We start from the raw sequence: 20,393 nt of genomic DNA on the forward strand, positions 1-20,393 counted from the left end.
AGTCGAGCCTCTGTTCTGCGTGCGTTCGTGCGTGCGTGTGTGAGTTCGCTTAGTAGGCCATGGGTTTTTCGCGTGACGGTGCGACACTTGGAGAAAGCTTTTCCTTTAGTGTAGGGAGTAGGCCTTGGCAGTGAAGATTGAGTGGGATTTGATAATTTCTTTGCGGAATATGGATCGCGTGGATTTGGGTGCTCGCGAAAGGGACGTTTTTAGGGAAACTTTAATTGTTATGCCTTTGAAGTGAGCTGGCAGAAAAGAAACCGTGGAAATTATAATCCTCAGTTAGGACGATTTAGCGCTGGGTACTTTACGATAACTTCCATAAGAATTTACACACAGCATCATGCATACATACATCCAAAGGAAAAATATATACAGTCGACTCTCTGGCTGTCGATCTTCTCGATATCAATATTGCTCCATGTACCGATGAATTCTTCAGTCCTTTCAAACTGCATACTTCGATTGTCTTTATTCCTCGATATTTTCTCTTGCTTGAAGAATCTCTTCCTCGACGATCCCTTGGATTCAATTTGCTTTAAACATCTATTTCGGTTACCAATAGTTTCACTTTCTCATGGCTTGCGTAGACTTTTTCCTTTGAGAAACGAAGCTTTGAAGGGTGTTTGACATTTCTTTGTTTTTGTTTGCTGGACGTTGCCATGTATCTCTCCCATAGCTGGTTAGCAAGAAAAAACAAATTTCAATCAAGTCTTCATTTTGCAGCGTTCTGTAAACTGATGCTTCTCTTCCTCCCTTGGATATTGACAACCAGAGATTCGACTGTATCAAAATCTGCAACAGTGGATTTGCTGCAGGAAATGTTATATTTTATAACAGTTTTTGCAGCAAGCTCATAGCTCATTTTTGTCAGCTTGAAAACATGTCAGCGATCTGCAGTTCTCACCAACACATATAATGCTGGCGCGTCCACGAGCAACACTTCAAAGAAAAGAATATGTTGGTGCTCTGTTCATCTCAATTCATTAAGCGTCCATGGCGCGGTGGTAGCGTGTCATATCAACAACCAAGAAGTCGATGGTTCAATCCCTGTTCTGCTAAGATGTTTTTTTCAGCCGTCGGTAATGTCGATAATTGTCGGTAACGGGCAAAAATGTCATATCTCTAAATCGCAAAAAATGCATTAGGACAGATTTCATGTAGATTCTGCTATACTTTCATGCCGCCATGCATCACAAACATGTGACACAAAATATCATTCAAATCTAATAAAATATAAAATTATCATGGGTAAGTCATTTCAGTGTGTGAAAAATACATTGGTTTCGATAATTGAAGCGAAAATTTATGAAGTTCTTATTTATCGTCAATTTTAATGAAATTGAAGACTGAAGACTCGATTATGTTTGAGTAAATATTTCAAGCCTGTTTTTAAGTTTACGTTAATATTTAAATTGTTTTTTGATGGCAAATAATTATGCACTTTCTTCACTTTTGAAAGTCTTATAGATAGAATTAAAAAAAAATATTTTAGTGAGAATAGTTTGCAAATTTTTGAACGAACCCTTATGGGAATAACTTAGGATCTAATGATCCGGATACCATCTGGCTGTTTGTTTCTGACAAATTTATACTAACACACCGCATCTGAATCGGAGCGTTTGGTAAGGTATGTCCACGTATCCTTCCTCTCCTGTAAATTCTGTGAAATGTGGTCCGTCACCAGAGTCTGTCTCTGCGGTAGATGCAACGCAGTAGGCCTGGTAGCTTTAACTTTTGCCGAGCTGCCATGGCCGTGAAGTTACGGGTTTCTCCTTGTAAGCGGAAGGTAATGGGATCGATTCCTGTCTGGCTCGGCAAAGTCAGATCCCTTAAAAGAGTAATTCTACTTGTTGTGATTTCCGCTTCATTTCGTAATATAAACATAAAGAAAACAGTAGCTTTTCAATCAAAAATCACTTTGTTTATTTCTCGACCGCTGCCACTCGCGACCCGCTCCGTCCCCTGACACTCTGCACTCTTACCTCGAGTTATCCCTATTTCTAGTTATTATTACTTAGAGGTTAGATCTCTACATTCCTCCTTTTCTATCAAATAAAGTTTTACAGACAATGCAAACCAGTTATTTACAAGTTTGTTATTTATAAACTATTTTAGATGAAGAAACCTAATAACATCAAGTCTTACTATGAACATTAGAGCAGGCATACGAGTGACTTTTATCTGATTTGACAGGAAAAGCGCAAGGCAGAAAAACCTGTATCTTTTCAAATTAATTACAATGAGATAATGTGAATCAACAAACATGAATTTATAAAACTCCTAGATTGATCAGTTCATCTTCTCGTTCTCAGTTGGTAAACGTTCCCGTTCCAACATGTGGTAAACTCTCGTCGTGGAAAATGGTACCTTGAATAGAATTGCATTTAAGTATACACATTTCAAATAATTAATAAATCCTCATTTTACTTCCCTTTTGTTTTAGCTGAGGAGTTGGACATTCATTTGTATTCCATAATTTAAGACAGCTACAGTGAAGTCGCTGGTCGATGATTCTACTCGCAGTCCATGGGCATTTGTTCGGATCCTGAAGATGTTCAAGATGTGCTCTACATTCAAGAATTAGGACGCCAGTACTTATTATCTCTTCTCATCCCCTCCTTTTTTCTATGAACAAAAAAAATGTATAAGAAAATTACCGATTTGAAGAATTAAACCAACAGTTTTGGAATTTACAAGCTACACTACAAATTAAACATTTTCTTGCTACAGCCCTAACTCTCAGTACCTACAAAGTCAGAAAGAATTCTTACGAGAGAAACTAGGTAGAGATAGAGAGAGCGCAGCGAAAAGTTTACCTTTCGAATGGTCAACGTTTCTAAAAGTTACATTTGATTTATCCGTTCTCTTTTATTGATTCAGTTACTGAAATCTTCCACTTCTTGCCTTCAGTACATCCCTTAAATTTTATTGTACTAGCATACCACTTATAACTGTATATTTAACCTGGATTGTTAACTCCACATATCCTTAAAGAACTCAATTTTTTTTTAAGAAAATCATTTATATACCTTTTGATAATATTAAACTTTTGTTTTTTCGTAGTTTTAATCATGATAGATTTTTCCTGAAGCTTTCCCGCAGGTTATTTTTGTTCCTATTTCCAATCTTAACACTATCCTCGCCTTTCGAAACAGCTTACGTCAGCATCCTGATAATATTTTGTAATCGACGCCAAACCTCTGATGATTATTTAAAATCCCTCAACTTACGGTACTCAATAAATAAATTTATATTAAATTTATATTTTTCCTCACGATTTAAATACTGAAAGGTTTCAAACCTGAAAAACCTCACGGTGTTGGATTTATTTATTTTATTCATTCCTCACGGTGTAAAACCGAAAACCTGTCCACCGAAAAACCTCACGGTGTTGGATTTATTTATTTTATTCATTCCACACGGTGTAAAACCGAAAACCTGTCCACCGAAAAACCTCACGGTGTTGGATTTATTTATTTTTTTTTCTCACGGTGTAAAACCGAAAACATTCACCAAAAAACCTCACGGTGTTGGATTTATTTATTTTTTTTTTCATTCCTCACGGTGTAAACCGAAAACATGTTCACCGAAAAACCTCACGGTGTTAGATTGATTAATTTTTCAATTCCTCACGGTGTAAAACTGAAAACATATCCACCGAAAACATATCCACCGAAAAACCTCACGGTGTAGGATTTATTTATTTTTTCATTCCTCACGGTGTAAAACCGAAAACATGTCCACCGAAAAACCTCACGGTGTTGAATTTATTTATTTTTTTCATTCCTCACGGTGTAAACCGAAAACATGTTCACCGAAAAACCTCACGGTGTTGGATTTATTTATATTTTGATTCCTCACGGTGTAAACCGAAAACATGTTCACCGAAAAACCTCACGGTGTTAGATTGATTAATTTTTCAATTCCTCACGGTGTACAACCGAAAACATATCCACCGAAAAACCTCACGGTGTTGGACTTATTTATTTTTTCATTCCTCACGGTGTAAAACCGAAAACTTGTCCACCGAAAAACCTCACGGTGTTGAATTTATTTATTTTATTCATTCCTCACGGTGTAAAACCGAAAACATATCCACCGAAAAACCTCACGGTGTTGGACTTATTTATTTTTTCATTCCTCACGGTGTAAAACCGAAAACTTGTCCACCGAAAAACCTCACGGTGTTGAATTTATTTATTTTATTCATTCCTCACGGTGTAAAACCGAAAACATGTTCACCGAAAAACCTCACGGTGTTGGATTTATTTATATTTTGATTCCTCACGGTGTAAAACCGAAAACATGTTCACCGAAAAACCTCACGGTGTTGGATTTATTTATATTTTGATTCCTCACGGTGTAAAACCGAAAACATGTTCACCGAAAAACCTCACGGTGTTGGATTTATTTATTATTTTTTTCATTCCTCACGGTGTAAACCGAAAACATGTTCACCGAAAAACCTCACGGTGTTAGATTGATTAATTTTTCAATTCCTCACGGTGTAAAACTGAAAACATATCCACCGAAAACATATCCACCGAAAAACCTCACGGTGTAGGATTTATTTATTTTTTTCATTCCTCACGGTGTAAAACCGAAAACATGTTCACCGAAAAACCTCACGGTGTTGGATTTATTTATATTTTGATTCCTCACGGTGTAAAACCGAAAACATGTTCACCGAAAAACCTCACGGTGTTGGATTGATTAATTTTTCAATTCCTCACGGTGTAAAACCGAAAACATGTCCACCGAAAAACCTCACGGTGTTGGACTTATTTATTTTTTCATTCCTCACGGTGTAAAACCGAAAACTTGTCCACCGAAAAACCTCACGGTGTTGGACTTATTTATTTTTTCATTCCTCACGGTGTAAAACCGAAAACATGTCCACCGAAAAACCTCACGGTGTTGGATTTATTTATTATTTTCATTCCTCACGGTGTAAAACCGAAAACATGTTCACCGAAAAACCTCACGGTGTTGGATTTATTTATATTTTGATTCCTCACGGTGTAAAACCGAAAACATGTTCACCGAAAAACCTCACGGTGTTGGATTTATTTATATTTTGATTCCTCACGGTGTAAAACCGAAAACATGTTCACCGAAAAACCTCACGGTGTTGGATTTATTTATATTTTGATTCCTCACGGTGTAAAACCGAAAGCATGTCCACCGAAAAACCTCACGGTGTAAAACCAAAACATGTAAAAAAAAAAAAACAAAATGATGACTTGAACTGCCCTCGAGTCATGTGTGTTGCAAGTTCCTACTCGCGCCCAAACCTCTTTTACGCTTAAACCTACTACCCAGGGATTCGAACTGATGACCTTAGGATTGCGAGTCCAACGGCCTCCAACAATTTCACCGGAGCAGGTATTTGGTCTGATACGCTTACAGTTTGCTGTACCACTTCCAGGGAGACGACTCGCACACCTGGTCTGACCTAACGACCTAACCTCAAAGCTAAATCGGGACTTAACCATCCGATAGAAGTGCGTGATTAGACAAATCTCGTCTTGAAAAATGCCACCGGGAACGACTGGGATTGATCCAAGGGCAACTGGGGTGAGAGGCAAACCACGCTAACCCCGGCATGTCCACCGAAAAATTAAACCTACCATGCTACATGCCACTCTAGAACCTCTTTCAAAAAGTCGAGCAATGCTTAGGTTATTTATTTCAATTTTTTTCCTGACTTTGCCCTCCTGATACAAAAAATCTACATGAACTTTAAATCAGCAAATGCGAGTTAAACTTCCTGTCTAGTTCCATCCTCATAAAATCTTTTAACACTGCGCACGTACACACATTTGTCTTCAATAACTATCAACCAAAATATATATATATATTTTTTTTTTAAAGGAAACTGTTAACGCCCAGTTAACCAAATTTGACGATCATGTAGAAACACTTTCAGACAACACTGTAGATTATGTAACCCCACACACACAATCACAGTAGCCCTTCGTGTACCTTTATGTTCAATGTTTGTAGTCGTTACAGAGCACGAAGTAGTTTGTCTTTTGTAATGTTTTGTAGACTTCCCGGTCGCATGAACTTGACTACTAGGAACTAGACCAGAACTCAATCCATAAGACACTTCTGACCAGATGGTCGACCGGGACAGTCACCCCTTCTCAGGGGCCAAGTTAAGTAGAACGAATAAACTGAAGTAGAAACAGTCATGTTGTACCCTTTTGTGCAATAAAGTCTTCCCGAAGTTATCGCGCGTTTTCACTTACCGGATCACAAGTTTCACCCCCGACACACAGGACCACATCCGCTACGATGTGCGTCAACAGAAACAATACATTGTCCGATCAGAGAAAATATTCCTTCTCAACCTTATTTTCCTAAACTCACTCGCTTTTCCCTAATCTCAAAGATAACAACCAAAACCTTCCCTCTCAGCTTCTAATCTCTTTCACAATATTAAAGTACGCAATTTTGGGTACATGGCCTAAACTTATTTCACATTGTGTAAGATCAGCGCAGCGTGTACCTTCAACGTAAAACGTCAGCCATGACTGTTGCTGACCCCGGTTTCCACTGACAACAAAAAAACACTTTAAACCCGTTAGATTTCTTAACAAAATATACTTATCTTTAATCCTCGTCGCCAAATGTTGTGATTTCCGCTTCATTTCGTAATATAAACATAAAGAAAACAGTAGCTTTTCAATCAAAAATCACTTTGTTTATTTCTCGACCGCTGCCACTCGCGACCCGCTCCGTCCCCTGACACTCTGCACTCTTACCTCGAGTTATCCCTATTTCTAGTTATTATTACTTAGAGGTTAGATCTCTACACTACTCACTGGGGCAACTGACCGGTTGTACTGCAGTCATTCATATTGAGAAGAAGGAACTTGGGGTGTTCTTCCAGGGGCGCTTGAGTTTGATTAGATTAGATTAGATATTTTGAGTAAGAGCGTGGTTAACTGTTTTGTATTAATTAAAGTATTCTAGGATAATAATGTCAGCTTATTTAGGGAAAACATAAGAAACATTCTTGTTACATTGATTCATCGTGTCAACGAGACTGCTGATAACAATCTATTCGCATAGATCGTCAGAAACCTTCAGGGTCAACATTTTCCCATCTCATCCGATGTTTCATAAAACTACAAACGAGAAAAGAAAACCATCAAAAGACACAAGCACGACCAAAATCCAAAAATCGATATTTGTCAAAAACAACACACAAGACGTCGACACAGCAGCCCATAAAAGAGCACACACAGCCACCTCAAACCGACACACAGCAGAAGCTGAGTGCCGCCTAAAGTGGCAAAAAGAAAAACTCGAAATTTTCCTTCAACTTCGCACTATTCCATGTGTGAGCGCCAAGAAAATCACCGCAAAAGAATTTTGTGTACGTTTTTCCGTTTTTTTTTTTTGGTCGGCAAAAGTCATCGCCATCATCATCGTCATCATCGGTGACGTATGGTGAGCTGCTCGAGCCCACGAGAGCGAAGTAGGCTGCTGCTTCGTTCGGGTGGGTTTCTTTGTTCTCGCTCGCGAACCGGTTCGGCCGAGCCTACTGGGACTGTTTGTTGTTTTGGCGCCCCACGCGGGCCCGACGATGGCCGCGCCCGGGTGCGCAAGCGTGGCCCGAGAAAAGCCGACCGGGAGCCGATTCGGGACGACGTTTCCGGCGACGGCGGCAGGTTTCTTTTGTCTGCGGCCAGTCGGCGAGCTTTAGTTAGAGCAGTGTCGCCTTACGGTTAGTACGATTTAGTTAGGACCCTGTGTGCTTTTGGCTGTATAGTTCCTGTACGTTAATAAAAATTTATACCTATATACATATACACAACAAAAAAAAACTCACACACATGTTTATAGAATATTGTAACCAGATTAAAAACACACAACCGAAAGAAATCCGGAACAAACAGCAGCTGCGGCTTGTGTTGTAGGCTTTGTGCTCGGTGTCTCGTGCGTGTGTGTGTTCGTCTGACGCAAAAAATAATAGAAAAGCAACAACACAACAACGTGTGGAGAGAGAAGAAAAAAACCCGTGTCTCGTGCGTGTTGTGTCACAAAGGAAGAAGAATAAGAAGAAGCAGCAGCAGCAGCTGAAGAATCTCAATTAGGCGGACCACTTGTCCTCCGGTGACAGGTGGCGAAAAGGTGTCTATTGTTCTGTGCGTTCCTTTCCTTCTTTCTCAATCCAAGCAGCCCAAAAGCAATTTGAACAACAACAAATCACACAGGAGGACAACTAAGCGGACTGTTTCTCGATATCCGGTCGTCGGTGTCTCGTGTAAGTGTCTCGCGAAAGCCGTCCATTTGTGTTTAGCTCGGTGACAGCTCCCCGCGGACGCCACTGGCGGTAATTTCCCTGCAGAAAACCCGGAACACGTCAATATTAAGTCGCGCCCCGCGACTCCTCCGGAACGGCGGATAATAAAGGGAGCGAAAAAGGGCGAATCATAAAAAAAACTAGTACATAAAAAATCATAGCACGGAGTCCCGGAGCCGGGTCGGTCATAAAAGGCAAGAGAGCCGTTGACTTAAGGAGAAAGCGTAGTAGGCCACGTGCGATAAGAGGCGAGTGAACGCGCAAAAAAAAATAAAGTTGAAAAGTGTCTGGCGAAAAAGCAGGAAGCAGCGCCTCCTACGACGACCCCGTCATAACAGGTCGCGTGGCGCGCAGGACCCTCCCCCCTTCACACACCGAGGAGTCGACCTTTTTTTCCCTATTATCATTCGCGTGAAGCAGCCTGAAAAAAGTGAGGAAAAAAGCGCCGCATAATCGTGTGCATATCGTGCAGAGATATTATTTACATTTCATTTCGTTTTAATAGCTTCACTCACTCCAGGTTTGCTACTTTTTTTTTTCTCTTGAGGCCCAGGGATACAGTCCCAGTTGAGGAACAAGTTGAAACGAATATCCCAAGAAGGAAAACAAAGCGCAGTGTTGCCAAGTTGTGTTGTTTGGAAATAATTACTTTCATTAAACAAACGAGCGAACGAGTGCTAACGATCCGGAATCCGGGATCCTGGACCAGCCAGCAGTGTACGGGAAGTAGTCAATTATACATGTCGGTTGCGACAACAGACGCGTACTGAACTGAAAACAGAGACAGACAAACAGAGAGTGCGAGCGCGTATCCTTGCGTTGACCTTGATCGAAAGCAGGCAGGCAGTAAAGCCGGAAGTACCGCACGCGCGCCCCAGAGCCGTAAGATGTTGGCAATGTCAACACTAATGATGCCCGCACCGACGATGGCCCTGAGTGCCGCCCCCCAGCTGACCGTTGGCCCGCACAAGCCCCCGGAAACGAAGCTGCTGACGATCCACCCGGCCGCGGCCCACTCCCAGTCGCAAACCACCCCCCAGCATCAGCTGCACCAGCACCAGCAGCAGCAGGCGGCCGCCCAACAACAGGCCGCGCAACAGCAAGCCGCCCAGCAGCAGGCGGCGGCCGTTCAACAACAGCAGCAGCAGCAGGCGGCGGCGTCCCAGATTGCCGCCCAGCAGCAGGCCGCCGCAGCACAGCAACAGCAGCAACTGCAGCAGCAGCTGGCCGCGACCGTCAAGCAGGGTGAGTGCTCATGGCCTACTGCCTAGTACTGTGCTGTGTTGGGTTGTGTTACCGAGGGGTGTTGAGCTAGGGATGTTCCTCCACAGCGACGAAATGAATGAATTTTATTTTTTAAGGCAGAAAATGCCGAATTTTTGATTTTGTAATTTTTTTGATGATTTCCGTTCCGAATATTTTTTTTTTTATTTTTATCCCGATATTTGAAATAAACTTAACGTTAGGCCAAAACAAGTTTGATTTGATTAAATAAGACGATAAAAAATCTTAAGATTAAAAATACTCAAATCGTTTTATACATTTTTTAATTGTCAGATTTAACAATTTATTTTAACGAATCAATTACAATCTAAATGTCAGTGCTTGACATTCAAAAAAAAAATATTTCTGTTATTTTTATTAAACGTTCAATCAAACTTCATTTTTGATTTTCAACGTTTGATTAAATTGCAATCTTTCTGGGTTAAAAACATAAAAACAACAAACATAAAAATCCCTTGCTATCCACCAAAATAGACTCGTTTTGTTACATCCTAGTACGTATTGAATTTTGTTATGTTATAAAAAATGGTTGAAAATAGTTATTACGACTTACTTACTAATATAAAAAATAGAGAAACTAGCAAAACTATTTTATTAAAATATCGAAGATTGTAGAATGGGCCTTTTTTAACAGGAAAAAAAAACAAAAATCAATTAAGTTTAATAAAACCAAAAATACTTAGTCGAAAAAGTCGGGAATTTGCCAAAATTTAAAAAAATAATAAAAAAGTCAGGATTTTTTTAATATTTTATATCTAAAATTATCAAGTCATCTTAAGTGCTTAAACTGAAATTTTATTTTCCTTTAACTATTTCAAACTACTGCAGAATGAAAAGGTAATCAAAAAGCATAATGTTTTAAAAAGATTATGACAGCACATATCTACACATTTTTATTTAATGAGCCTACAGATTTTTTTTGGCTTTAATAGTTAAAACATTTGGAACTTTTTGTTTTTAGGAAACAATAAATTATTGTAAAAAACGTTAACGAATCATTGATAAGATTCATTTTATAACTTAAAATCGTTTGAAACATAATTAAAACAGAAATCATGTTTTGAGCCAGTTTCATATTTTCCCCTGGCCAAAATCTAACAACTTTGTAATTTATATAAACCGTGATATTTATTGACAGTTTTTTTTTCTATTTTAATTTATGGAGTATCATTTTAAAATTAATATGACATTTTTTTGTATTTTTGCCAACAGATTCAAATAGAATATATTGTTGAGCATTTATAGTAAATTCAAAACCCATGGTGGATATTGACTTAATTATGAACAGTTTTTGTTGATTTGCAACCATCATTTGAGTAGGAAATGACGTTTTTTTTAGGTTCCACCTGTTAAACATTAATATAAGCTTCAATCTCAACATGAAAAACACAATTTAGTGCTAATATTTTTTCGCTTTCAGATGTTCATCACCAAAATTCTCAAATTTAAAAAAATATTTTGGTCTGTATCACGAGACCCGTAAATTAGCTATTTGTATCTGTGAAAAACATTATTCTACCAAGCTAGAGTTGAAATGGATGATGCATCAGTTATAATTTGCGCAGTAGCATCATTTTACAATTTTAAGAGTTTTTTTTTGCCATTGAAGCTGATTTGAATTTTAATTATTACGAGTGCAAAACAAAATATGTTTAAAATTTAGCTGTTGAACTGCGTACATATTTTTTACATGATTTTGGATTAAAAAGCAAATAAAATTTTATTTTGCATATTTTGTATTTATACTGAAATATAATAAAATATTTGTTTAGTCTGGTTTCAACTTTCTTAGTAAAACTTTGCTGTTTCTTCCCATGAAATTTCTCTAACGACTTAACATTTTCCAAAGTTATTTGGTTATCCAATTAATAGTGATGTCCTGCGTTGCTTTACGTTTCGACCAACATTCCGCTCCAAATTATAGCCCAAGTTTTACCTACCTTCAGAACAAAATTGGTTGTGTTTTTGCGTGTTCGTTCCAATTTTGGAGAAACGACACAAAAAAAAAAAAGCAGAAGAGACGACTCGCGTACAATAAATCTTCCCGCGCCCTGCCAATTTCAAAGCAAAACACAATCCAGTCATTAAAATGAACTGTTGTGTGTTTCGAGCGAGGAAAAAAGCCGTTACTTCCTCTCGCTGCCAGAAATAAAACAAACAAAACATTCCCCAACCTCCTCTTCTGCCCCCTAAATCGAGGCAACATCATCGTTGACCTCCGGCTTCCCAAAACTCTCTGCCTGCCCTGGCTACTCGCTACGGGAATCGACTTTGGCCAACCAGGTCAGCCCATAACTCATCGCGCTGTAAATTATTCGCGCAGCGCAAAATTATCCTTTGCAGGGTAGAAAAAAAACGCACACTCACCAACGACGACGATTTGTCCGGAAAAAATCTCCTTCCAGGAGACCCGGATCCACACACACACCGCACAGTTTGAAGGGACTTTGGGGCTAAAACAAAACTCCACCACTCATGCAAAGCGGCAATATATCACTTTTAATGACTGCTGTTGGTGGACTGGTGGTGATGGTGGCGCTGCGAGGAACCTCGTTGTCGTGTGTCCGCCAACCGGGGGGACAATCCGCTGGTCACCGAGGAGGGTCCTCGCAGATAGATAGGTCCCCCCCCGTCGGTTGAAGAGGGTCAAGTGGGATACATTTTTGAAACTTTGTTCTAGTCGTGAATTTTGAGTTTTTCAATCAAGTTTGAATGTGACCCTGAAGTCAACAAGTACGAGTACAAGCATGCTATGATCACTTACTGACCGCAACCAGTCACTCCGTTGGAACGCCAGAAAAGGCAGCCGCAAACCTACTTGGATCACTTCTACGAACTCAACCCCAGCCTGGTAGCACGCAGATTAAAAGCCGTGTAATTTATGGTTCAACTGTCTCGCTAGTCTGGGAAAATTGATTCCTTCCATAATGAGTGTGTGCGTGCGTGTGTTTGTGCAGGTGATTAGCGGCAGCTGATAACAACAATGGGAGGAGGTGTTGGCAAACAAAGGAAAAGGTTCTCCAAGGGATGCGGTGTGTGTGTGTGTGTTCGTGTGGGAAATTCGTCACTTTAGGGAAGGATAATCGAGCTGGCTCAATGAGATAAGCCTCGTGGGAAAATCAATTTGCAACTCAGGGTTTTATTTGTTTTGTTGATACGCTTCTTTGTATTTGAGTCATATCTATCCACATATATATACAATTTCGACGGTTTTGTTCGAATGCGAATCAGTTCAAAACGGAGCGTCGGATCGAGGTGCTCTTTGTTACGTTGGGTTCGTACAAGTCCAGGGAAGGTTCTCACGCCAAAAAGTGACAACTTTGGGCACTCTGGAACCGATTCCGGAAAATCTGCAGATTGTATGGGGAAAGTTGCGTAACATAAAATTTTGATCGCAGGAGGCTGAATAAGCAAACAAGCTAAAAACGTCAACAAACCAAAAAAGGCAGAACGAAGTTTGTTGGGTACGGCTTGTTGTTGGTAATTTTAGCGGAAATGTTGCTAATTTTGTATTGGAAAGTTATTATGGCCATCCCAATTTCAGCACAGTTGGTGGCGTCTGAGTTTGAACCTCGAATGCTTCAAAGAGAAAGTCCGTCCCGAAAAAAACAGGAATTTATTTTAACAGTCTAATTTTTTTCCAGTTTTTTACGCAAGATCTTTTTTGTGGTTCACTCTTGGTGAGTGCTAAATGTAACTTTTTTTTGAGGATTTTTTTTTAATCGCTGCTCAGTAGGCTTCACCGTCAAAATATTACATATTTTAGCTAATGTTTATGTTGAAATTTTTTGTTCAAAGATGCTATTGATGTGATCCGTTATTCTAGCAACTTTATTGACGTGAGAAGCTTGGATTCGACAGTGATTTTTCCAAAATTTAATTTGAAGAAAGTCGCCAGCGTTTTATTTATCAAATCAGCACATTTTGTTTAAAATTGGTTTGAAAGCACTGACGTAAAGTTCGTTTTAAAACCTCGTCAATGTACCTCAACAGAACTTTGAATTCAATAAATAAATATTTAATTGTAGCAGATCTACGGTAAAATAAGCTTTTCTGCTAATAAAAATATGTTTTAGGGAAGAAATGTTTATTTTTTTAAAGAATTTTGGAGTCTGATTGCTAGAGAGTCAAGCTTTGAAAAATTTAGTTTATTTATGGCTGTTGCAAATATTTTTCAAAGTTTATGTCCTCAAAATTTGTCCGAAAAATCAGGCGGCAAAAAATATGTTTTTCAAAGAACTTCAAAATTTTTATGAAAAAGAAGTCGAATCAACTGAAAACAATCTAAAATGCATTTTTTTGCCTTGATTAGCAAGTTTTGGCCGGATTAAAAATACCTTTTTTCTCGTAAAAAAAATTTCGTCAATATTTTTTTTTATTTTTAAAACTAATGATTCCCAAGTAACAATTTCAGTTTTGTAATAGTCTCAAAGAGTTTCTGTAGAATTCTTAAGAAAATTCAAATGAAATGCTTTATGGTCCTACATGCTGAGTTAAATACCAGTTAAATCAACATTAAATCCAAAATGGATTATTTTAGGAGGTTATCAAGAGTATTTTTGAGGAGCATGTTAAAACATACCAGTTTTAATGTGTGCTTTATAAATACATTATAGAGCTCTTCAAAACAAGATTAAAACTGCTTGGCTTGGAAAAAGGTTTTCTTGAAGTCTGTAATTATTCTTGAATGCTATATCAGAGCATGAAGTATTTATTTATTTGTTTTGCAGTAAAACCAAAAGGTTGTATATCAGAGGGAATGACATACAAATTAATAAATTATTCTTACACGCAAATACAATGACTGATGGCAGATGATAATAATTTGGTATTATTATTTATTGTAACTAAGAAATATTTGTTGAAGTTTATACTTATAATAAGCCACAACAGTTATGCCAAAAAAAATCATCGACCAATTTTCAAAGATAGCTCGAAAAATTAGTGTGAGCACTTTCAATTCCCTGAAAAAAAGTTGAGATTTTTTCAAAAACTAATAATTTTTGCTTGTTGTTGCTTCCAAATTCAATATGGCTGCGTTTTTTTGTCCCTTGCTTCTTTTAGCAATATGGCTAAATTTGATAAGTATAAATGCTCTTGATTAAATATATTTTAAATCTATTCATTCTTGAGCAGTTCTGCCCCAAAACTTGCCAGAACATACCAGATTTATAAAAGACTTATAAGGGCTTTAATCAGAACCAAAACGTTTTATCTTGGTTTTCTACAAGATTACATCGCACATGGCGGGACCGTAGCACATGCAACTTTTTCAGCTGCAAGTAGATCGCCTTCGTTGGTGGAGAAATTGAATTTCAAAATAACTGAATAAAAAACAGAAAGGTTTTTTTTTGCTTTTTAACGATATTTATTCATTCAAAAAACACACAGCATGAACACACATAAGATCACTTAATGAAGAACCTACTGACGCAACATTATTCGTGTAGCTTTATAAACACTGTCCTTAATTTCACTGTTGTTAAGTGATCGTCACAACATTTACCGCAGTTTTTTTTTTCTTTTCCCTTCACTTACACAAGTAGACAGAACAAAAAGACCATATTATTGATTGAAATAGTTATTCACAAAAAAAAAACAAAAAACTGCAACAATAGCACAAATGACACCTTGAGCGCAACTGTCAATTATTGGGCGTAACAATACACAAAACTAGATCTGATGGGTTTTATCGAAGACTAATTTACGATTATAAAGTTTTATGGATAGCCTTTTGAATACCTTAAGTATTTATGCCAGTCCTTGTTAAATCTCAATATTCTGCAGACATGTAGCAACACGAGAAAATGGCGGATAAGCATTTTGACTGCCGGAACTATTCTACAAGTTTCGATACAAAAGGTAACATTTTCACAAAACAAAAGCTTGCTTCCCGGTTACCTTTTAACATTACAGGTTTTGGTAAATAGTTACCTGTTGTTTCAGAATTTGCAAAACAGTTCCAGCTATCAAAATGCTTATGCGACCTTTCCAAATGACGCTCCAGAAGTGTTCCCCAAAAACTATCAACCAAGCACACTTTATAGGAAATAAATTCATATTATTATTTTTTAATATAGAATTATTTCCCACAATGTAAGAACCACAGGCAGAGTCGGATGTGTTTAGACAGGTGAAATAAAAATTCACTAAATCTTTAAAAGCACTTTTTTGGAGCCAATTCCAAGGCACACAACAGTAATAACTATTTCAGGAAAATATTATATATTATTCTTTTCATCAAAACTAAAACACAATAAGAAACAACAAAAAGCAATTTTTATTACACCTTGAACGTAACAATGAATAATCTAACTGAATAACAATTAGGTAACAGCTTCACGTTCTGCACAGAACGAAGTTGCAGAGATACTGACAGTTTAAATCTTACAGGATTGTAAAAATGCTCTTTTAAGACGGGACTGATTTAAGGCAGACTTCGTTAAAGTCATTTAGCAATAAAACAACCTCTTCAAGATAGTTTAAAGTGTAAGGAATAAAACCAAATTAATACCTAGTATAAAATTCTTCACATTATCTTGAAGAAATCTTGAAAGTATTATTAAGTTTTGTGACCACAAAACAAGTAGGTTTTAATCAAAGCTTTAGTAATACTTTATTGCACTTTTTAAAACTTTAATAAAAACTTATAAGAATACTAAGCATATCATTTGTTACTTGGGATTACAAAACAACCGGACGGGTGTATAATGCATTTTAAAACCCTTTTTTCATTCAAATTTTAAAACCATGGCTCGTTTAATAAATTTTTAAATAAATTTTTAAACTTTTTTTATTTATAATCTTGTATCGGAATTATTCTTGGTTTACCATTCGAAATAAAAAAGAGCAATTCAGTTAGATTAGGCATTTCAATTTAGAAAAAAATGATAATACTTTTTTTCAATGAATCGAAAAAGTTTTGAAAACCGTCAAAGTAAAAGCGATCATTTTTTTTTATTTTCAGATTTAGAGGTTTCAAACATCCATAGTTGAATAAAGAAAACTTCGCCAAAGTTAAATTTAAATCTGACATTAGAAACGGAAAACTTTTACTTTATATTTGGTTTGTGTGTGTGGTACTCCAAGTTCTCTCTAAAAGACCTAATTAAAAAATTCACCCATCATCTTGTATTTTACATTACAACATCATTTACGTTTTTGAATGTAATCAAATCCCAAGTAAATTGTTAACACCAAATTATGCGAAGAATTAATAAAATGAAAGCTGCTTCAAACTGAGATCTGTTCAAATTCAATAAGATCAACCATGAACAATTTCAAAATCTGATAAATATCTGGCGCAGATTTGGTCGAAAATTCCGGGATTTTCCCTAAACCGGGAATTCCCGAATCCCGAGGGCTTTTGTTAATTTGATTTGGTTAACCGCGGTGGATTTTCTTGAAATAATTCGAACTGTCAAAAATCCACCAAAGCATCTACCGGTGGATATTTTTCTACCACAGATTTTTGTGCGATCAATGTGGTAGATGCTTTGGTGGATTTTTGACAGTTCGAATTATTTCAAGAAAATCCACCGCGGTTAAACAAATTAAATTAACAAAAGCCCTCCGGGGTTTTGATATTTTCCCGAAATTGAAAAAAAATCATTTTTTTGGTCAGGAAACTCAGATTTGGTTGTGGAAATAGATGAGCAGTTGAATACTTAGTAATGGATAACATTTTTAAAGCATTAGCAAATTTGTATTCGGCATATATCAACATTTATTTGGCTTATAAGGGAAAATTATTTAAAAAAAATTTCATTAACTTTATTTATTTTTTAAATATTTACGTTTTATGATGATTTTAAACTTGAAAAAATAATCATATTTTATTATTTTTCATCAAACATCGGCATCTGGAGCAATTTAGGACAATAGTAACAAATTAAGACAGCATAATGTTCTGATATTTTTTTATTTAACATAACAATTAGTACACAAATTTTCAAATTTATTGCTCTAAAAAATCCTGCACCTATTCAGACTGCAGTCCTGATTTCCCCCAGTTGGCGATAACTTAAGGATAGTTTGTAAAATATGTTTTATATTATACATGAAATTCTAAACTTTTCTAAAATTTTACATTGGATGGATTCATTTTATTTGTTATCGTTTCTTGTTTTTTTACAGTTTCAATGAAATTTGTTTGTTTTTGTAGTCATTTCATATAAAAATTAAAGAAATATATTTATGAGAATTTTGTGATTATTAACATGAAATAATTTGAATCACATTGGATTAAAAATTATGATTAATTAAAAATCCAAAGCATAACAAAGAACAATAAACAAACATTTATAATATTTTTAAAACTACCTCAAAACTGCTATTCTTGTTCAGATTGAAGATTATCACCAATTAACAGTATTGAGCTAATGTTAGCTCAATATTGTTACCTTTAAAAACATAACAAATTTAATGAAAACATAGATTTTATGACTGTTAAAAAAAATTCCCGGGATCCCGGGAATTCCCGGGATTTGAAAAATATTTTTCCCGTTTCCCGGGAAATTCAAAACCCGGGAAAATTGGACGCCCTAATGCTGCCTTCCTCACAAAACCAATAACAAAAGCTTCATGTTTGTATTTGGTTATGCCTGAATTGAAAGTGTTGATTTAGATCAGGCCTGCCCAACCTTTTCGGCTCAATTTTCACATATTTGATCGTCAAAATTACAATTGTTCATTTTTTCATGGTTTTTTGATGGAATCGGTTCTCAGATGACCAGTGAACATAACTTTTCCATAAGTTTGAAAAAAATATTTATACAAGTCGTTTTTATCCACATTTTACGTTAAAAATCAATCCGGCCCGCGGGCCGGACCAATTTTTCACTTAAAACTTACATAAAAACAACCTGCAAACATATTTTTTCAAACCTTTATCAAAGTTATGTTCTCTGGTCATCTGAGAACCGATTCCATCAAAGAAACCATGAAAAAAAAATAACAATTGTAATTTTGACGATAAAAAATGTGAAAATTGAGCCGAAAAGATTGGGCAGGCCTGATTTAGATCAACCAAGCCGTAACTTTTCAAATTACCTTAAGATTAAAAAAAATCCAATGACCACGGTCGAAGATAGCGATTTTTTGTTATTTTTCTCTTCATGAACATCAAAATGATGGAATATCAATCAGACCACTGAATCCGTTAAAATAAACAAGATCTCCAAATTAATAATTGCAAAATTTCATTGAACGATTTCATAGGCCAAACGAGAAATTTCCATACGCTTAAAAATAAAACCAACACAGAAAAAGAATAATCCAATCCGCGTCAGAGAGAAAAAAAATCCCCAACAACGCAGCCTTCATTTGATTATTATGGTCCCAAATTGGCTCTGCAATCGCACTTTGGGCTAGCTCCGTTCTGTTCTCCTCTGGTCTGCTTTTTTTTGTCTCCCCACCAGTTCTAACACTCGCCAGGCTCCGTTATTTCATTCATACATTCACACGCTCCACACAATTGGGACTCAACACGACGACGATCCGCTCGCCAGCCAGAAAATTAAACTAATAACAATTATTTTGCTCCTCACTCCCCAACTCTCTTCGCGTCCCGCGATTCGTTCGCGGCTCACTCACTAACGAACACAAAGCGCTCGCTCGCTCGCTCACTCGCGATGGATTTTCGGATGATGGCATGGCCTGCTATCTATCACGCGACTTTGACGACGACGATCGCGACGAATGCCAATTGGCGCATAGTTTGCTTGGATTCGTTTCGTTATTTTTTCGGCTTTTTCTTCTTCTTTTTCGCTCAATAACAAAACTCTTTCGCTCTGTTAGTGTGGCACGACAAGTTTATGAAAAGTTTTGGATTTTTTTTTATTTGCTGCTGCCGTCGGAATTGTTGTAGCGTGAATGGGGAAATGTACACTGACACTGCCGCCACGGCAAAAGAAGGACGATTGTGAAAATCAATAAAGAAACGACGTCGTCGGAAACGACTTTGAGCATCGTCGAGATGGAAATCCATAAAATAATTTAAAATAAACTCTAATTGTGAAAAACTATTTTGAAATTCATGAGTGTTTCTTGCCCTGGTGCTGCTGTTGGAACTGAAAAAAAGGACGACGAGGCAAAGTTGTTGAGAATATTTGAAGAAAAACAGAGAAATTCGAAGCAAAAAGAGAAAAGAAGAAGTCGTCATCGTCGCGTTTGTAGGCAACCAAAAAAGAAAAAAGTGTGCTGCTCTCTTCTAGAAAATTTCCCGGCCGAGCTTTTGGATTCGGTGGCAAGAAGAACAGAAACTTTCTGAATCCGACGACGACGAGTGGTGCAGCACAAGTTTTTGAAATGCGAAAAACGAGGAATGATTTATTTGCCTAACATTAAGTGCATTTATTTGGATTTTTATGCTTATCTTATGGGCTGGCAAAGGGGGAGAGAGGGAAGGTTTGGAGGGAAGCGGAAGTGGGAACTCTGCAGCTAGATAAAGAAGCGTGATTTTGCCTCCAACGAGTTTCAGATTGTTATTACGGATGAAATATGATAATATATTTTCGCTTGATTGAGTTGTCTGCGCTACGGTGAAAATTAGCTGTCGCTTGAATTGAGAGGAGAGTTTTTTTTCGAAAAAAAAGTGGATTTCTTGACAGATTGTTACGTAACGTAAAAATTATCAAATGCATTTTTGCCTAATAATATAAGCAAATGTTTAAAGAAATGGGTTTATCCAGAATCATGACTATGAAGAACCCGATAAGAGCGTTAAAAATGAAAGTTTGCCCTCTTCTGCGTCAATCATTCCACCTGAAAATTATTTGTACACTTTGCC

At 37.1% G+C, this 20,393-nt stretch overlaps 1 protein-coding gene across 4 annotated transcripts in view; it reads left to right on the forward strand.

Annotated features, from left to right (window-relative positions):
* Positions 1–20,393, forward strand: part of LOC120422115 (cytotoxic granule associated RNA binding protein TIA1-like) — a 610,909-nt gene that overhangs the window by 277,555 nt on the left and 312,961 nt on the right. For 2 of the 4 annotated variants that reach the window (XM_052711636.1, XM_052711637.1), the window contains exon 1: positions 7,711–9,565. The exons of the other annotated variants lie outside the window; for them this stretch is intronic. In XM_052711636.1, the coding sequence (XP_052567596.1) occupies positions 9,208–9,565 (358 nt within the window). In that variant the 5' untranslated portion in view covers positions 7,711–9,207. Of the gene's footprint in view, positions 1–7,710; positions 9,566–20,393 lie in introns of those variants that run through there. 4 annotated transcript variants of the gene reach the window in all.

This window comes from Culex pipiens, chromosome 1, assembly GCF_016801865.2.
Source record: "Culex pipiens pallens isolate TS chromosome 1, TS_CPP_V2, whole genome shotgun sequence".
NCBI lineage: Eukaryota > Metazoa > Arthropoda > Insecta > Diptera > Culicidae > Culex > Culex pipiens.